This window comes from Nanorana parkeri, unplaced genomic scaffold (assembly GCF_000935625.1).
Source record: "Nanorana parkeri isolate BGI_ZX_2015 unplaced genomic scaffold, ASM93562v1 scaffold1183, whole genome shotgun sequence".
Taxonomy (NCBI): domain Eukaryota; kingdom Metazoa; phylum Chordata; class Amphibia; order Anura; family Dicroglossidae; genus Nanorana; species Nanorana parkeri.
Window position 1 is genome coordinate 383,643 of NW_017307451.1, and position 16,915 is coordinate 400,557.

General features: G+C 39.5%; 1 protein-coding gene across 1 annotated transcript in view; it reads right to left on the minus strand.

The window, feature by feature from the left end:
* Window positions 1–2,257: 2,257 nt before the first annotated feature.
* SLC25A42 (solute carrier family 25 member 42) overlaps window positions 2,258–16,915 on the minus strand; it is a 31,998-nt gene continuing 17,340 nt past the window's right edge. Inside the window, exons 4-8 of the mRNA XM_018568412.1 lie at window positions 16,639–16,664; window positions 9,915–10,081; window positions 5,946–6,062; window positions 4,537–4,688; window positions 2,258–3,062 (exon numbers count right to left, since the gene is read on the minus strand). Of these exons, the coding sequence (XP_018423914.1) occupies window positions 2,737–3,062; window positions 4,537–4,688; window positions 5,946–6,062; window positions 9,915–10,081; window positions 16,639–16,664 (788 nt within the window). The 3' untranslated portion in view covers window positions 2,258–2,736. The remainder of the gene's footprint in view (window positions 3,063–4,536; window positions 4,689–5,945; window positions 6,063–9,914; window positions 10,082–16,638; window positions 16,665–16,915) is intronic.

A 16,915-nucleotide genomic window follows, 5' to 3' on the forward strand; every position in this document is an offset into this window, starting at 1 on the left:
CACCATTCCTCAAGATCTCAGCGCTTCATCTAAAACACATAACCAACAGCATGCTATAATAGGAATTCCACTTTCACAGCCCAATAGGGATAACACCCATTTTATGATCGTTACATGTTCCCATTCACATCGCATAAGCTAAAAAAATTATTAAAAAATGCTTCTTGCAGTTTACTTTGCTTTTACTTGAGTTAGGGCTTTTTGGCTCCTTAAGGGTTAAAATTTCTATTTGCTTCTATTTGCGAGGGGTTTGTTCATTATGGTTTGGAAAGTTTGGGACTGCCTGTCCCAACAAAGGGTTAAAAGGATCACAATGATGGCTTCTGAATTCAAATGTTAATGATGGTAATGAGAGAAACCACAAGTCCTCAAATTTCAGTCCTAACTCTTTCTATAAAGACAGATCACTGTAAAAGGTGCTGAGAAAAAACCCTGGAATCAGCCATATTGCCTGCTACAATAAAACATGTAAAAGGTAAGAAGAAATAAATATTTTATTATTTTTTGGTAGGCTGTGCAAATACATAAATATAACAAAAATACAGTGGCCTTTTCTCACTGCAAAAGTGAAAAATACTCCTCTGCATGCCTTTATCACGTTCCAAAAATGAAAGTGTATCGGAAAAAAAATACAGAATAAAGGCCAAGTTTTCATTGTTTTATTAAATATACAAACTATTACAACAGTTATTTAAAATATATATATTTATATATAAACATCTTCCAAAAGTGCCGTCACTGCAACACAGCAGAACATAGGGCAAAGCATAAACTCTTTACGTTCGATATTTAAAAAATAAAAAGTTACCTTTCCGCAGCAAAGTTACTTTTTAGCATTATGTGTAAATGAAATTCTGTGCTAAATTTGATGAATTAGTGGGTCTAAAATTATAGCTGCTCACATATATGGTTACTTGAACCTTCAAATGTACGAGATGGGTAAGATAAGCTGCGCTATCTTATATTAGGGAGTTTGTAGCACCGCCTATCTATCACCATCTAGTACTTATTAGCATTGTGTAGTTGTGTGAGATCTGCTGGCAACAAATTATCGCTGCAAATTTGCAGCTTTGGGGAGATATGTATGTTTTGGGTACATCATCTACATTTATAAAGTTATTTTATGAAATCAGTGGCAGGTAGGGATTACTCGTCCCTACACCACTCATTACATGGACATGACTTGCATGCAGGCACAGGCACGTATGTCATTTTGCTCATGTACTAGTACACATATGCAGCACACATATTAACACAAACAAAAACACATGAACGTGTGCAATCATTTACATTATTCCAAAAAAACACACAAGTAATGGCACTTCAAGTTATTCTGCTGAAAGTATACAGAACTATTCTGAAAGGCAAACTGCAATCTTATACTACAAACTGTAAGCAAAGGATTGCAATACTTTCACTCATTGGCATAAAAACATAAGATAAAAAGAACTGAGCTAAACTGCTGTATGTTTGGCTTGTGCAGTCCCAAGTAATACACCAGTAACTCTTATATAATATATGCTTCAGCCCTTAAATAAGAACTTAACTGAAACATCTGAATCGAGGGAGGTTTCATGAGGCATGTGCGTTTATGAAGAATCCCACCAAATATTGAGGATTTTGTAGGAGATATGAGAAATAAGAAGATTATGGAGTGCAAACATTTAACTGAATTAGATGTTCCTGCACTGAATGTTCTATTAAGAAATATGTGCATTTCTGCTCAAGTCTTCAAGAGCCAACCTACACATGCTCTGGTTATTGTACAACATAAAATGGGATAATAAATGAAGAAATTAAGGATAGGTTATTACCCAGTCATGATTTTTCATCCAAATTGCGGGCCTGAATGACTACAGAGGACCCAGTAGCACTGGAAAAATCGCCCTTCCATTGCTCTGAAAATGTAAAAGTTCAAAGCAAAGCACTTTAAAGTCCTTAGTTGCCCTTTAGACTCTGACAGACACAGCAAGCTCTTTCAACCTCTTGTATCTGTCAGAATCATTCATGTCCAAGGTAAACCATCTGGATGTTTACAAGCATGGATTGCAAGAATGAATAGAAGTATTGGGCCTGGGTTGTTGGACTTTGGGCCTATGTCGATTGGCAAATGAAGCTTGCTTTTGACATCAGTTTGAAAACACAGCTGAGATCATTCTGAATCATTGGCAGGTGCATGTGACCTGCTTCAAGCAGCTTTACATTCCTAATGACAAGTATGGGGAGAGATGCAGTTCTGAAGCAAACTAAAGCCTATGGACACTGGTCCTTAATAAGCCCACTTCTTCAAACTATCCTCCACTCTAAATATTTCGCTGGGGCTCTCTTGTAAGCATGTGTAATACTTTGTGGCTCTGTGCAGTAGTGACTGAAATTCCATAGAGGAGTTTTACGGACAAAGCTAAAGCACATAGCTCTGGCACGAAAATGAGATGGCAATAGCAGCTTTGTTCATGGTGGGGATGGGGTAATGCTTATCGCTGTGCGTGTTTGTGCTCCGGTGAGTGTGCTAATAAGTAATAAGGTGCTCTTCAAAGAGCTCCACTGATTGGCACACTACAAGGCTTTACTTTTTCACCCCCATTCCAACCACTGACAACGTTACAACCTGTTTTGGCAAATATAGCTAAATATTTATTTCTGTAGCCATGTTGTAATGGCTAACTAGACTAGCACCAATCCATTTCTTTAAAGAAATCTAGTACAGTCAAGTACTATTTTAATACCACCCCTGCTCTACCTCTGAACACTGGACATTTGTTGGAGCTTTTTCAGAAGAATCTGCGTTAGGTCAAAGGTGGTAAAGCTGATGCCTACTGCAACTGGACCCTTCACCCAGTTCATGCTGAGCCCTTTATACAGACCACGGATGAAACCTTCTTCAGCCACCACTTCCCTCATAGTACCAAGGATGGAGCCATAGGTATGTCCAGTAACACCAGCAGTCTGCATGCGCCGTCTCACCACATCCAGAGGATAGGAAGCAGACTGACCTAAGAGTCCAGCACAGGCTCCAAATAGCAAACGTTCAAGAGGGGAGGGCTGGGTCCTGCCACTTTGCTCTAAAATAAAATGGAATAAAACAAGCAAGCTTATCAGTGGGTCCACATTATATATAAAATGTACACATTTGCATTGCATAAAAAAAAAAAATGTAGGGGCTCTCATAGCCTTCTTTTTAAAATGCTAGTTGTCTGAACAGAATACAGACTCATTGGTTTTGCTACCATCTAAGTGACCGATCTGAAATAATGCTACAAATGTTTAAAGCCGGAATAAATTCCTTATTAACATACTGTTCAGCTAAGCACTAGTATGACAGGGAGGCAACCAGCATTTTCAGACAGAGAGCTCAGCAGTGACAGCCTCCATGCTTCCCTTAAACAGGTTTTATTTAAAGTCCTATATATCTAGTATTTACAACATTCTTAGAGACACTGCCACCAGACCTGACATTTTTAAGCCTAAAAAACGTACTGTTATACTACTTACTTCCTACCTTTTTCTAAAAAAAAAAAAAAATCGTACTTGTAAGTTACCAGCACTATAAGTTTTACCGGAATTCAACTCTTTCGGGATTCCATTTTCTGGCTGTCACAGCAGCTGCTGCCCTTCACGTCCTACTCGTCTGCTTCTACAACATAATCTGGTGTTTGTATTGGGCTTCCCACACTGCCTATTCATTTATGTAATATATGTCATACTGAGAATGACAGTGGGAGAAGGCACGAGGGAGAGCACAACACACAACAACAGTAAGAAAGATGCTGGTATTCCACTTAGTGATATCAGAGCATGAGAGGAACAAGGTGTTGTATTTAACAGACAGGCATAAGGCACAGCGTGTAAAGCAAAGCCATAAGGGAAAACATGTAACAAAGAGGTAAGAGGTAATGTGTCCAATGCAGAAGTGTGGGACACTACATGTACTACAGCGGTTTGAGACACAGAGTAATAGAGAAATAGAAGGCAATATGTGTAATGTGTGTGAGGCACTGCATAAAACAGAAAGGTATGAAGCACCGAGTGTAATAGGGAGGCATGAGGCAAAGCATGTGCTAGAGAAATATGAGGCAGTGGATGTAATACAAAAGAATGCAGTGCTTATAATAGACAAGTATAATGTACTAGATGAAAAAAGGGACTATAAATATGCCTCAGCTTCTGCAAGGCACTGTGTTTAGTAAAAATCAATTATGCTTCATTGCAACAACAAAAATAATGAAGGTTCAAAACCCCACATGTAATGAAGCACGTACAGTGTATTTATACCCAAAAAAGCATTTTTACTTCTGTCTGTGTTTCCGTTACAGAGATTTCCTTTTACATCCTGTGCTAGGGACAACCTTTTTACAAGACAGAAAGTGAAGGAATCTCTCCAATGGAGACGGCTCTGACAACTTACAGGTTTCTAATTCTTCCTTACTGTATCCTAAACAAAACTATTTGGGTATACATACCTTTTAAATAAACCAAGAAAGCCCATTAAGATTAAATAATGACACCAAATAATCCCATCATTCTTACATTACATACCTGCATGCGATTTCTTTAGAGTCTCGTAGGTAAAGAAACTGATTCCTGCATAAGGAATGACTCCTAGGATTGTGGGAGCGAACCCTCGGTACAGGGTCTTCAAGCCTTCTTCTTTTGACATACGGATAAAGACGTGGATGATGTTACTATACCTGCAATAAGCACATTGGAGCCGATTAGCCTTGACAAGTATAAAGGACCGATTTTCTAATGCGGGTGGCACACTGGGCCTAGCTGCAATTTCAAGCTATTTTCTTGATTTAAAATGATATGCAGTATTAGTAACTACAGATGTAAAATGTTTAGAGGCCATTAATGCATTAGGCTGCGTTTAGCAAAAACAAAGATCCCCCAACTCTCTTCTTATTGGATTTAGTGAATCAAACAAAAAACAGTTCTAAGCTGTGCACATGCATGCAGTTGGCCTCTGTGCCCACTACAGTGAAAAGCATCTCAACAGGATCTCTTCCTGACAACTTCTACTATAAATTTAAATCCTGGCCATCACACAAGATTTCCAAGCATCTCTATGAGCTGGCATAACCTGTCATATGACAAGTTCTACAGGCAATCCTTTATTTGAAATTTGGGACCTATTTTACATTTTGGTAAGCAGAGTTTTCATATGGTGAATTTGAAAGAAAGATCTGTCTTATATTCATAATAGAGAAACATGTCAAGTGAACTAGCCAGGACATCCCAGAAAGGTTAGGAGTATCACTGTACAGCATGCTGTAAAACTTGCTTTGCCCTAAAAGTAACAACACTTCTTACACTTCTTATAGTCAGGCAATGGCAGCCTCAGTTGTGATAAATAATAGCCAACGCGATAGGAAATTTACAAGTGGCAGGAGCAGATATGGGTACACATACTAGTTGAAAACAGACAGATCACAGTAAAGTAAATCACAGATGGCCTTGTGTGTCTAAATGACAGCGAGAACCGGGTCTGTTGTGCAGGTTATCAATCTCCTGCAAGTAACAGGAAAGGCTGAATGGTTGCAAACACAGACCACATGCAAGAACTTCAGAGTGAATTTGCTGCCTCTGGTTCTCTATATCTCAAAACCTGTTTACCACATCAATATATACCTGCAAATTTACAATAGAATTCAATTTTCCCACTTCAAAGCACTTTACATGTTCGCGTGGGTAAAGGTACATTTGAAAACAGTGCAGGCCTACATGTTAACACTAGAAAAAAAAGCTACATAAAGAACCTAACCTAAATCACATAGTACAACTATTGCGTTCTGTGATTGCCTTGCTAAATCTTCCTTGAAAATTAATTACTCATCTACTGATTGTTACAATACCACAGGCAGTTTTTAAGACATGTGTACTGTTTTTGCACCTATGCTATGTAATTTTTAAGGCCTTTTGTAGGCAAAAGGAAAAATGGAACTTACATTTCCTTTGGTGTCACTGCCATACGTGCACGCACAAGATCCAGTGGGTAGGTTAACATTGCAGCAGTCGTACCTGCAAGGGCTCCTGCAAGGAGGCGAGGGATCGGTGTCAAAGCACTGTAGGAGGGGAAAAAGAAATATATACATTATATTTATTTTTGGAGAAAAAAAAAAAAAAACATTAAAATCTTTTTAAAAGCCACAGAAAGCTATGGTGACTAGGCAGTGGTAGTGGATCTATTCATTTGTATTAAGGATAGGAGGTATAGGAGGAATATTTCCACTTTTCAAGAATGTATTGGTTTTGGGCTCAGGGCTAATAACTAGTTTATCACTGTTGCTTGTTGTGACTTGCACAGCCTTGAAACATTGCAATCTTCATGTTGCATTCTCCAATAAAAGTGCCCTGAATGAAGACAGAAGTATGCCGACACATTTCCTGATGGAATCATCCATTATTATAACCCTAGCCCTGCCATTCTACTAAGGTTGTAACACTGTATGGTGTGTAGCTAATTGAGGACTAATAACTGGCACATTCTCTCTTATAAATAACAAAGCCTTTAGTTTTTATTTCTGACAGCACTTGTCATATGATACATTTTTGAGTTTCTGTTATTAGCGCTGTGCTCAAGCAGAACATGGCCTAACAACCCTCCCCATTTGGCAATCCTATAAAAAACTGAGTGTCTCCTGTCTTTTGGGTTGTTTTTGCATTCGCTCTACAAAGGTCTGCTGTTTTCTCCTCTTATCTTTTTGGATTGAACTTGCGCAATAGTTATGTTCACATAATGCCTTTATTTAGTGTGTTGTCACATACAGTATATCTTGCACTTATGTTACTAGACTTTAGATATCACATGATTACTGGGAAAATTCTCTTGCACTGTCACTAAAATTCTTCTAAGCTTTGTGTGGGAACAGAGGAGTTATCAAAATAAGGAAAAGGAAGATACACGTAGTGTAGTCATGCACAGGAGGACTCAGGCCAGGCCGACAATGCTGCTTAGAATTTTAGTGCAGAAAAAGAAATGCTGTCAGCCGCACCAGGAAGTTAGGTGCTCACTGGAACTATTAATAATTGCAAGAACTTGCGCTATTGGAAGTGGGAATAATAAAATATAAATAAAAGTTTAAATAATTGATATTGTATAGACTTTAAATTGTTTGCACAACCATTTCACATTGAGTATTTTGAGATACACCCTTTCACTGAATGTTTGATACATTTTATATTCTTTAATAGCACTTGTCAAATCTTGATCTTTACGTCTGATTTCTTAAATTCACCTTTGAAGGACGGCTATCACTGGAACTATTGCAGATTGATAGATATGTTTCTGTCCTGTGTGCAGAGTCTTACAAGAAATAAACATGGGGAATGGTGCATGTATTGCAGAGATGCAATATATACACTAGCAGCTATAATAAAAACAGCACATTCAGGGGGAATCCAACAATCTCCAACTGGAATGGCCGTTTATGACTTGGATCTGTAACTATTCTTGCTTCTGAAACATATAAAAATGGGGATATTTGCACACACATAAACATTTTACATATGTTCTTTAGCGGTTTCATTTTGTGTGTTGTTTTACTTCATGATATATTAAAGTTAAATGTATGTGATTTAATACCTGTTTGTATTGATTGGCAATTTATAGGAAGCTTTTTTTTTCTTCTATTTGTTGCCAACAGCCTGACACTTCTGCTCTGACGGGGAGAGAATACAAGTAAACAATAAAAACAACACGCAATTACAAGTATTCAAGAGTGGAGATTCAGAATACTAAACATGCCAATTGGTGGCTTGTTCTGTTTTATGCCCTGTTAGTTCTGAATAAAAAGATGAGTTTCTAATATTGAGTTGTACATATATTTTTTTAGAAAAGGGAAGAACAGACCTGCCACAGCCTGTAAGCTTTTCTTGCCCACAAAATAACTTTTATATAACCCTTCACTTCAGAGCATTCAAGCAAGACATCATGTGTTTTTGTAAATCAGTCTGTGTATTAAATGAGGCATGTGGCAAAGTTGTTGAATAAAGTCCAGTGATAATCACTGTGTGACCTAACAGAAATGTTCCTGTTTTGTTTACTTTATATCTTGTGCTTTAGATACAGTCAGTGAGAGACACATCTCTGTTCCTTGGCAAAAATTAAACCCTCTCCCGTGCCCCCTCCTCACCTATTTCGCTTATTTCTTTAAATACTCTGTGAAGCACTTAAACTCCTCGCTGACACTGTTTCTATGTGGGGAGTACCAGTATTCCAGCGCTTCAGATGTTTCTGCACTGGTATTTCCCTTGCGGTGACATCATCATTCCAGTCTGTCAGTGTGTGTGGGGTAGGAGGCAGTGTGCAGAGTATCTTTAAGCTTCTTAATTATTAAAGAGGACCTCCCATGTGTTTTTTAAATCTCCTTTTACCTTTCCGCTGCATTATCCACAAAAAATACTCACACATCCAGAAATATTCTGTAGTGATCTGCCACTCCACTACTACACACCACCCGATCCCTTGCCAATATACTTTTCTAAAGTCATCGGAAGCCGGCTATCTCTTCCTGCTTCTTGAAGCATGCACCCGTATGATGAGCATGCAATGTGGTGCATCATCGGGAGTGGGGCGAGTGATCTTGGGGGGGAAGGGGGTGTCAGTTCCAAGAACTAGGAAGAATAACCAACCCCCTGATGATGTGTCGTTGTGCATGAGATTTTTCTATAGATTAACCAGAAGCCTCCCAGGATGTATGACATAAGTATCCCAGGAGGCTGCAGGTAGTGGGGGTAGTGTGGGGTACAAACATAGTATTTTTTTTAAATGTCTGAATTTGTGTGAAAAGAGGGGGAAGAGAATAATTTAATAGAACATGGGTGAAGGTCAGCTTTTTAAAATTGTTGTTTTATCTTTTTTTTAATTATTTGTATACAATCCCTGCTTAACAAAATTAGAAACAAACATTTTAATACAGGACAAAGGACTCTCACAGCATTATCTAAAAAGACAGCACAGCAAAGTCAGTCTTAGCTAGAGGCTTCCTCTGCGTGACTGAATCCTCAGACTGAGGTGTTCAATAGGGGATCAGTCACTCCTCTGGCTCATTCACATGTTTATAAAATGTTAGATTGAGCTACTGAGCTGTGTAAACAGACTTTCAGAACACAGATACTAAGCAATCCCTAGACATGTAAAAAGAAGGACTTAAGCTCTGTCTGCACACTTTTAAATAACAAGAAAGGAAGGAAGGGAAAGTAAAGAAAGAAAGAAAGACTACATAATAATTCCAGGCAAAGACTTTCCAAGAGACTGAAAATGATCTGGAAATGTCATGCCAGCCTGATTAAGATCATGTATAAAAATACTAGGTAGTTCTGGCTGGCCATGGTTATGTTTAGCATACGAGTGAAGAGATGATATGTCTAGGAGGTGCCCATACACATTACAGTTATCTGTAGATTTTTGTCAGCGATTGCGTTTTCGTCTGAAAATCTGCCAATTGATGGGGAGTGCACAACCTTAATTACTGTAAAACTGGCAGATTTTTGTCTTTCAAGCAGGCTAGAACATTTTTCTCTAGTTGGATAAAAATTGACGGGTTAGTGGTGTTGTTGTACAACAAAAATCTCAACGTGAAAACTGCGCATGCTCAAACAAAAAAACGTTGAACAAATATTGAAAAAGGGTGAGATGTCTGGACAAAAAAAGTTGAACAATGGTTGTAAGGTGTATAGCCACCTTTACACTGATCATCTTGCTAACAAATTCCCATCACTGGCTGAGGTGCTAACAAGAAACAAACTAGAGAACCACAAAACAGAGCTTGCAGTTTAGCTTGACAAACAAGTCAATACTAAAACTGAACGCAATACAACAACGACCTATGATCATGCTCTCTAAATTAATGAAGAGAAAATATCAATTTACAGAAAGTTATAAATATTTTGTCGAAACAGATGTAAATACTTACGCTCCTTGGAAGCCATAGTATCTGCCAAGAATTTTTTTGTACTGTTCGTGAGCGCAAAACTGTATGGCTGCATATGGAATGACCCGCACCATGGTTGCAGAATTGCCCCTCCATAGGCTCAGGAAACCCTGATTGAGGTAGGTCCGGTAAATTAATCTGTAAGCTTCCTGGAGGGAATAAAAATAGGATTTTTGTACTCACCGTAAAATCCTTTTCTCTCCGTTCATTGAAGGACACAGGCAACAGATCGTAGATCCTGAAAGGTAGGGTAATATCGCCACCTGCAGGAGAAGGACGCTAGGCACAAAACTAAAGACCAATTACAGCCTAGGGGCGGCCCCTGCCGGTGGCCAAACCCCCCACCTGCTGACAAGTCTCCAGTTTAGTAACAAGCAGTTAGGAGTGTACACCCCATAAAGAGGGCGGGGCCTGTGTCCTTCAATGAACGGAGAGAAAAGGATTTTACGGTGAGTACAAAAATCCTATTTTCTCTCCCGTTCATTCAAGGACACAGGCAACAGATCGTAGATCCTGAAAGGTAGAGACGTCACCAAGCAGTACACATTGAGGGATGGGCAACAACAACCAAACACCCAAAAGACACCTCAAAGAGTCGCCTGCAACACTTTGCGCCCCAAACCAGCATCCGCCGATGCCAAAACATCCACCTCGTACAACGTAACAAAAAGGTGTGAACAGAAGACCAAGTAGCGGCCTTACAAACCTGAGAAACAGAGGCCCTATGGCGGAAAATTAATAAATTCAAATACCACATTGACAACTTAATGTATTATCACACATGGCTTGGCTACCCACTTTGATGGATTAGGGGAGGCCATGTAAAGCACAACAAAATCAAGTAAGCCTTCCAAATTGTTTTCCTCTGTAGTGCTTCCAAAACAGAAATGTAGTGTTAAACAGATATTCATATTGTGTATTTGTCACTGCATCTTTTGTTTTGCCTATACTTTTTTTGTTTTAAATACTCTATGATACAATTTAATGCTCCTACTAACCACTAAGCCATTGTGCCAGTTACCAAAGTTGATCATTTTTAAATGATATCCAAAATGCACTACTCCAGAGGATGTCATTGGACAAAATGTGTTGAATGGGTGGGTTTGTGTGATGCTCTCCCTGCAGTGCTTAATGTCCGGCGGAGAGCTCCGGAGATTCCTAGGTCCGGGATAGCCCCTACATTATCTTAGTGTTTCTTAATAAATGCTTGATTTTATAATTTGATTACACTATGGGAGTATTTCTGCTCTTTATATAATCCATTTGGGAGCAAATAAAAGGAGAGGACTTGGATCTCTAGAGTGGAATGCCTGTTTGATAACACCTGCATAAACTGGAGTGTTGTCTGACCCAATTTCAACAGTGAGTTAATACTTCTAGAGCAAATAAAAGGATGGAGGACTCAGGTCCCTAGAAAGGATGCCTTTCCGATAACACCTGCATATAATGGAGCGTTGTTTGACTCTCTTTCAACAGTGGGTCAGTATTTCTGGTGAGTTAGTCGGATGGAGGGGACGTGGGTGTATGAGGACACACTGAGTGGCTTCTAAATGTTACAGTTGTCTAAAGTGCACCTGTTCCCCACTTACTAGAAGCACAGGAAGCATTTATCTGTATTGGTAACAGAACAGTGAGTGAATGTGACAGCATTAAAAAATGTTTTTTTTTGTTATACATGTGAAGTCATGTCCTAAGCAGTTGTCAGGGAGAGATCTAAAAAATCCTTGTCAGCTTTGTGTTGCAGAGACGCCAAGCATTAATGTTCAATGACTTTAGTCAGGAGATTTTACCTCTTTAGTAAAAGTTCCTTAGTGTATTAAAGTACCGTATAACTCATCTCATGGCTATACTGCCACTTCTTCAGAAAAAGTGCACCACAACAGTATGGGTGAAGTAAAATCATGATTAAAATCTTTCAAAAATGTTTATAGTAAGGAAAAAAATATCTTGAGGGGTCTTGTTCCGATGATCAAGCATACTGTATATGTATATAAAGAACAAGCATTTTTGGGGGGGATCCAATACATTGCGTACCAATTTTTCTCTCAAATTGGGGGCTTTTCTATATACTATTTTCGGTTTTGGTGGAATCTATGGTCCTGGTACTTTGTCCTTCCTGAGGATGGGCCAGTATTTTTGTAGGATAGGTTCTCTATCTTTCCGCTTATTGGGTTTCAACATCTCCTCCCTATTCATTTTCTGTATTTTCATTCTCATATTGTCCAATTCATGTTTTTGATAGCCCTTCTCTGGGAATCTGTTTTCGATCTTGGATGCTTGTTCTTCAAAATCCTCTATTGTATAACAGTTCCTTTTTATCCTTGCAAATTGTCCCTTTGGAATTCCCTTCAGCCATGTCGGATGATGACAGCTGCCCCTGGGTATATATCCATTCCTATCCGTGGACTTGAAGAAGGTCTTAGTAATTAAATTTATCTTCTCTTCCTTGTATTGTTAAATCCAGGAAATCAATGCTGGTTTTACTATGACTACATTTCTTTTAGTTGTATAGTATTTAAATGCGAGCAGGAGTCAAAGGCAGGATCCCTTCTGATGAGGTGAAAAGACGATAAGCGTCAAGGGAGAGACTTGCCTTTGCCTCCTATATCTGAGGACTCTGTCGTTATATGTGATTTTTAACCTACGATCCCGTAAGTGCATTTGTTTGTGTGTTGTGGAAGAATAAACTTTTTTACTGCACTTAGGCGCCCTCCCCTTTCTTTCTCCACAACTTTTTCTCCTTTGAGACATCACAGGGGACACCACCGCCGATGCAACGGTGTAGTGTGATTTGAATGAAAAGGAAGGGGGGAGCTGCAAGGTTTGCCCATCCATGTGGGATTGAAGAGGCTGCCGATTATTACAAATAAAGAGATCGAGTTTGGGACATAATCGTTGCACACTATGAGGATATATTGAATATGGCTGTTTGGACAAAAGGATGCCTTTAATGAAAGGAAAGGAAATCCATCTTCTTTTCCTTCTAAAAAAACACCTGGTGGGTGTATGGACAGATATGTTGTAGCAGTAGAGGTATTACTATTATGTCATTGTAGTGAAACCATTTCACCTGTGGCCCCGATACTTGCCATGCCACATATATCTTCAACAAGAGTACAGTAATACCTTGGTTTACAAGTAACTTGGTTTGAGAGTGTTTTGCAAGACAAGCAAACATTTCTGAACATTTTTGACTTGATATACAAGCAATGTCTTGCAATAAGAGCAACATTTGTAGAAAACCACCACCGAATAAGGCTGTAGCAGTGCGAGCGATGAGTCTGTTTAACGACAATGCAATGTCACATTGAATAGATTCCTTGTTAAGGTTTCACGAAATTAAAAAGATTCCATTGAGCCAAGAGATAGCAGTGATTCCGTTAGCGACAGTGAAAGTCGTCCTACACAATAATTCTCCTCTCTCCTGTCCCCCTCACACCAGCCACGAAGGTACCGGTAATTGGTTTATTTTTCTTTATATTTTGTACAGTATTATATTACAGTATTGTAATCATTTTTATATGAATATTTTGGGGTTGTGGAACGAATCATCTGAATTTCCATTATTTCCTATGGGGAAATTCGCTTTGGATTACAAGCATGCTTCCGGAACGAATTATGCTCGTAAACCAAGGTATTACTGTATAAGATTTTAAGCACTATGCACTAATTAGAGTTGAGTTGTGGATTAGTACATTTGCATTTATACACATGCATCTATAGTTGGGACATAGATCCAAATTTATTATATTATAGTGAAACCATTTCACCTGTGGACCTGATACTTGCCATGCCACATATGTTCAACAAGAGTATAAGATTTTAAGCACTATGCACTAATTAGAGTGGAAATGTGGATTAGCACATTTGCATTTATACACGTGCATCTATAGTTGGGACATAGATCCAAATTTATAGTTTGTTGCACAGATTTTTCACTTTCATTTTTTTGAATTGTTGATCTTAACCATACTCATTAGCATGAGATAATTTCACTTATTAAGTTTATATACACTTGGACTGAGCGCAACAAAAATTAGCACCATTATACACGATAATAATCACATATTGTTGCAGCTGGTCTATTGGTTGGTACACAATTATACTCCTAGCGCAGCTATTGTTATTCAAGATAGAAGGTATGTGGGAAGGTGAAGGGCTTAACTTGAGCTCACCGAGTACCATGAGCCTGAAGTTTTCTTCAGTAGGAAGGCACCAATGGAGTATCAGGTGTAGGGATGCTGCAGGCAAAGAGAGACAGGAGCTAACCCAGCATTCCTGAAGAGTTCTGGCAGTATGAGGAGAGAGGCTTTACGGAGGCTCTTTTAGTGAAGAATTACACATAGCACAGCTGGAAGAGCAGTGGGCCACCACACAATGTCACCTGTCCAATTTGATCTCTCCAGTGAGAATACCCTCCAGGAGTTGGGGGGAGAAAAACGCCCCAAACTGTCTTCCTTAGTTTTGCTGCAGTGGTGGCCTCTGATCCTTATATTATGTTGTTGACTCCTGGTTGTCATTTTCTAGTGCCTGCAAATGGTTTGCTAGTGTCACATGCTGTGACTCCATCAATGATGGTGTGGAGGGGGTATGAAGCTTGGTGAAGGCTTTGTTTATCTTTGCACATAGCAGTCTAAGACTTGGTCAGTATGTACATGAACAGCAAACTAAGCTCGGCTGAGCTGGTGTGGGTATGTCAGGTTGTGTAGAGCCCAGAATGTTTTAAAGGATGTGATTCTCCTACCTGTGCCTGTGACGTTTTAAGGTGGTTGGTTGTTCGTAGGACTGGTGGTATTTTGGCAAAATGTCCTGTGAGTCAGTGTGATCCACAGAGGAAAGTCCTGTGGACCAAGAGTCTCAGCAGGCTGCAGTGCAGGTTAAATTAGAGTGGAAATGTGGATTAGCACATTTGCATTTATACACGTGCATCTATAGTTGGGACATAGATCCAAATTTATAGTTTGTTGCACAGATTTTTCACTTTCATTTTTTTGAATTGTTGATCTTAACCATACTCATTAGCATGAGATAATTTCACTTATTAAGTTTATATACACTTGGACTGAGCGCAACAAAAATTAGCACCATTATACACGATAATAATCACATATTGTTGCAGCTGGTCTATTGGTTGGTACACAATTATACTCCTAGCGCAGCTATTGTTATTCAAGATAGAAGGTATGTGGGAAGGTGAAGGGCTTAACTTGAGCTCACCGAGTACCATGAGCCTGAAGTTTTCTTCAGTAGGAAGGCACCAATGGAGTATCAGGTGTAGGGATGCTGCAGGCAAAGAGAGACAGGAGCTAACCCAGCATTCCTGAAGAGTTCTGGCAGTATGAGGAGAGAGGCTTTACGGAGGCTCTTTTAGTGAAGAATTACACATAGCACAGCTGGAAGAGCAGTGGGCCACCACACAATGTCACCTGTCCAATTTGATCTCTCCAGTGAGAATACCCTCCAGGAGTTGGGGGGAGAAAAACGCCCCAAACTGTCTTCCTTAGTTTTGCTGCAGTGGTGGCCTCTGATCCTTATATTATGTTGTTGACTCCTGGTTGTCATTTTCTAGTGCCTGCAAATGGTTTGCTAGTGTCACATGCTGTGACTCCATCAATGATGGTGTGGAGGGGGTATGAAGCTTGGTGAAGGCTTTGTTTATCTTTGCACATAGCAGTCTAAGACTTGGTCAGTATGTACATGAACAGCAAACTAAGCTCGGCTGAGCTGGTGTGGGTATGTCAGGTTGTGTAGAGCCCAGAATGTTTTAAAGGATGTGATTCTCCTACCTGTGCCTGTGACGTTTTAAGGTGGTTGGTTGTTCGTAGGACTGGTGGTATTTTGGCAAAATGTCCTGTGAGTCAGTGTGATCCACAGAGGAAAGTCCTGTGGACCAAGAGTCTCAGCAGGCTGCAGTGCAGGTTGGCACTATCTTGGATTGCATTCAGCCTAGAATGTTAGCAGGCCATGAGGCAAAATATTCAGGAAATCTGGTACAGAGGTATCCCTTCTCCTGCCCTTGCTCTAGTGGTCTCTTGTCATGTTGAGATGGCAGGTGCTGGGTAGGTATTGGTGCGATGGAGAGCCTGGTAGTGCTTGGTTGCCTGGTAGCCCTAGAAAAATGCTCTTTACATGCCCATGGCCCAGACATGCCCTTAAGGTTTATGTTTAGTATGTTGAAAATATAAAATATGGTAACATTCGTGTTTATCTTGGACTTTACCATGAAGCAAAACATGTTAGTTAAGGCACTGAAAGAAGCTCCCACCGCTACCAACTGAAATGCTGCATACTAGTTCTGCAGAAGTAATTGGCTGCTTCTACCAACGCCCGATTACACAAGCATTTTGCCTCTACCTCTAAAAAGGTAAATTCCATGATATACCAAGTTTTTAAGTCCATGCTAAAGCTAAAAAAAGTCAAATCACATGGACCTGCAATAATGATGCATCAGTTGTATGAAAGAGCTGAAAAAAAATCGACAGTAAAGTATTTTACCCTGCCAGACTGATGATGGGTGGACAGCAATGTGTGTCTTCTAACAGCTTTCAGGATCAATACAAAAACACTGCAAAAGCAGCTTAGCTACAGTCACAGCTAAGCACAGAAAGCCTCCTTCTGCATATATTTTAATTATCAACTGGTTCCAGGGAGATTTGGATACATTTACAGTTTAACAGGAAAACGTCACAATAAGGTCTGCTCTTACCTTTGCTGAAAATCTGTTTGAAGATACTGGCAAAAGGAACAAAGAGATATATTAGTTAATATTTTTTTTATTTTCATAAAAACAACAGTAGTCACTGACATATTAGCATAGTCGTGTTCCGAGTAGAACATTCTGCAATGGAGTGTGTTTATCACTTCAGTTTTTTTATTAAATTTTCTAATTAGTACAAGTGGAACCAACGTTCAATACAAAATTCACCCGGTCCTGAGGGACAAGGGGGGTGGGGGGGGGGGGGACCCCCTTTAAAAAAGTTAAA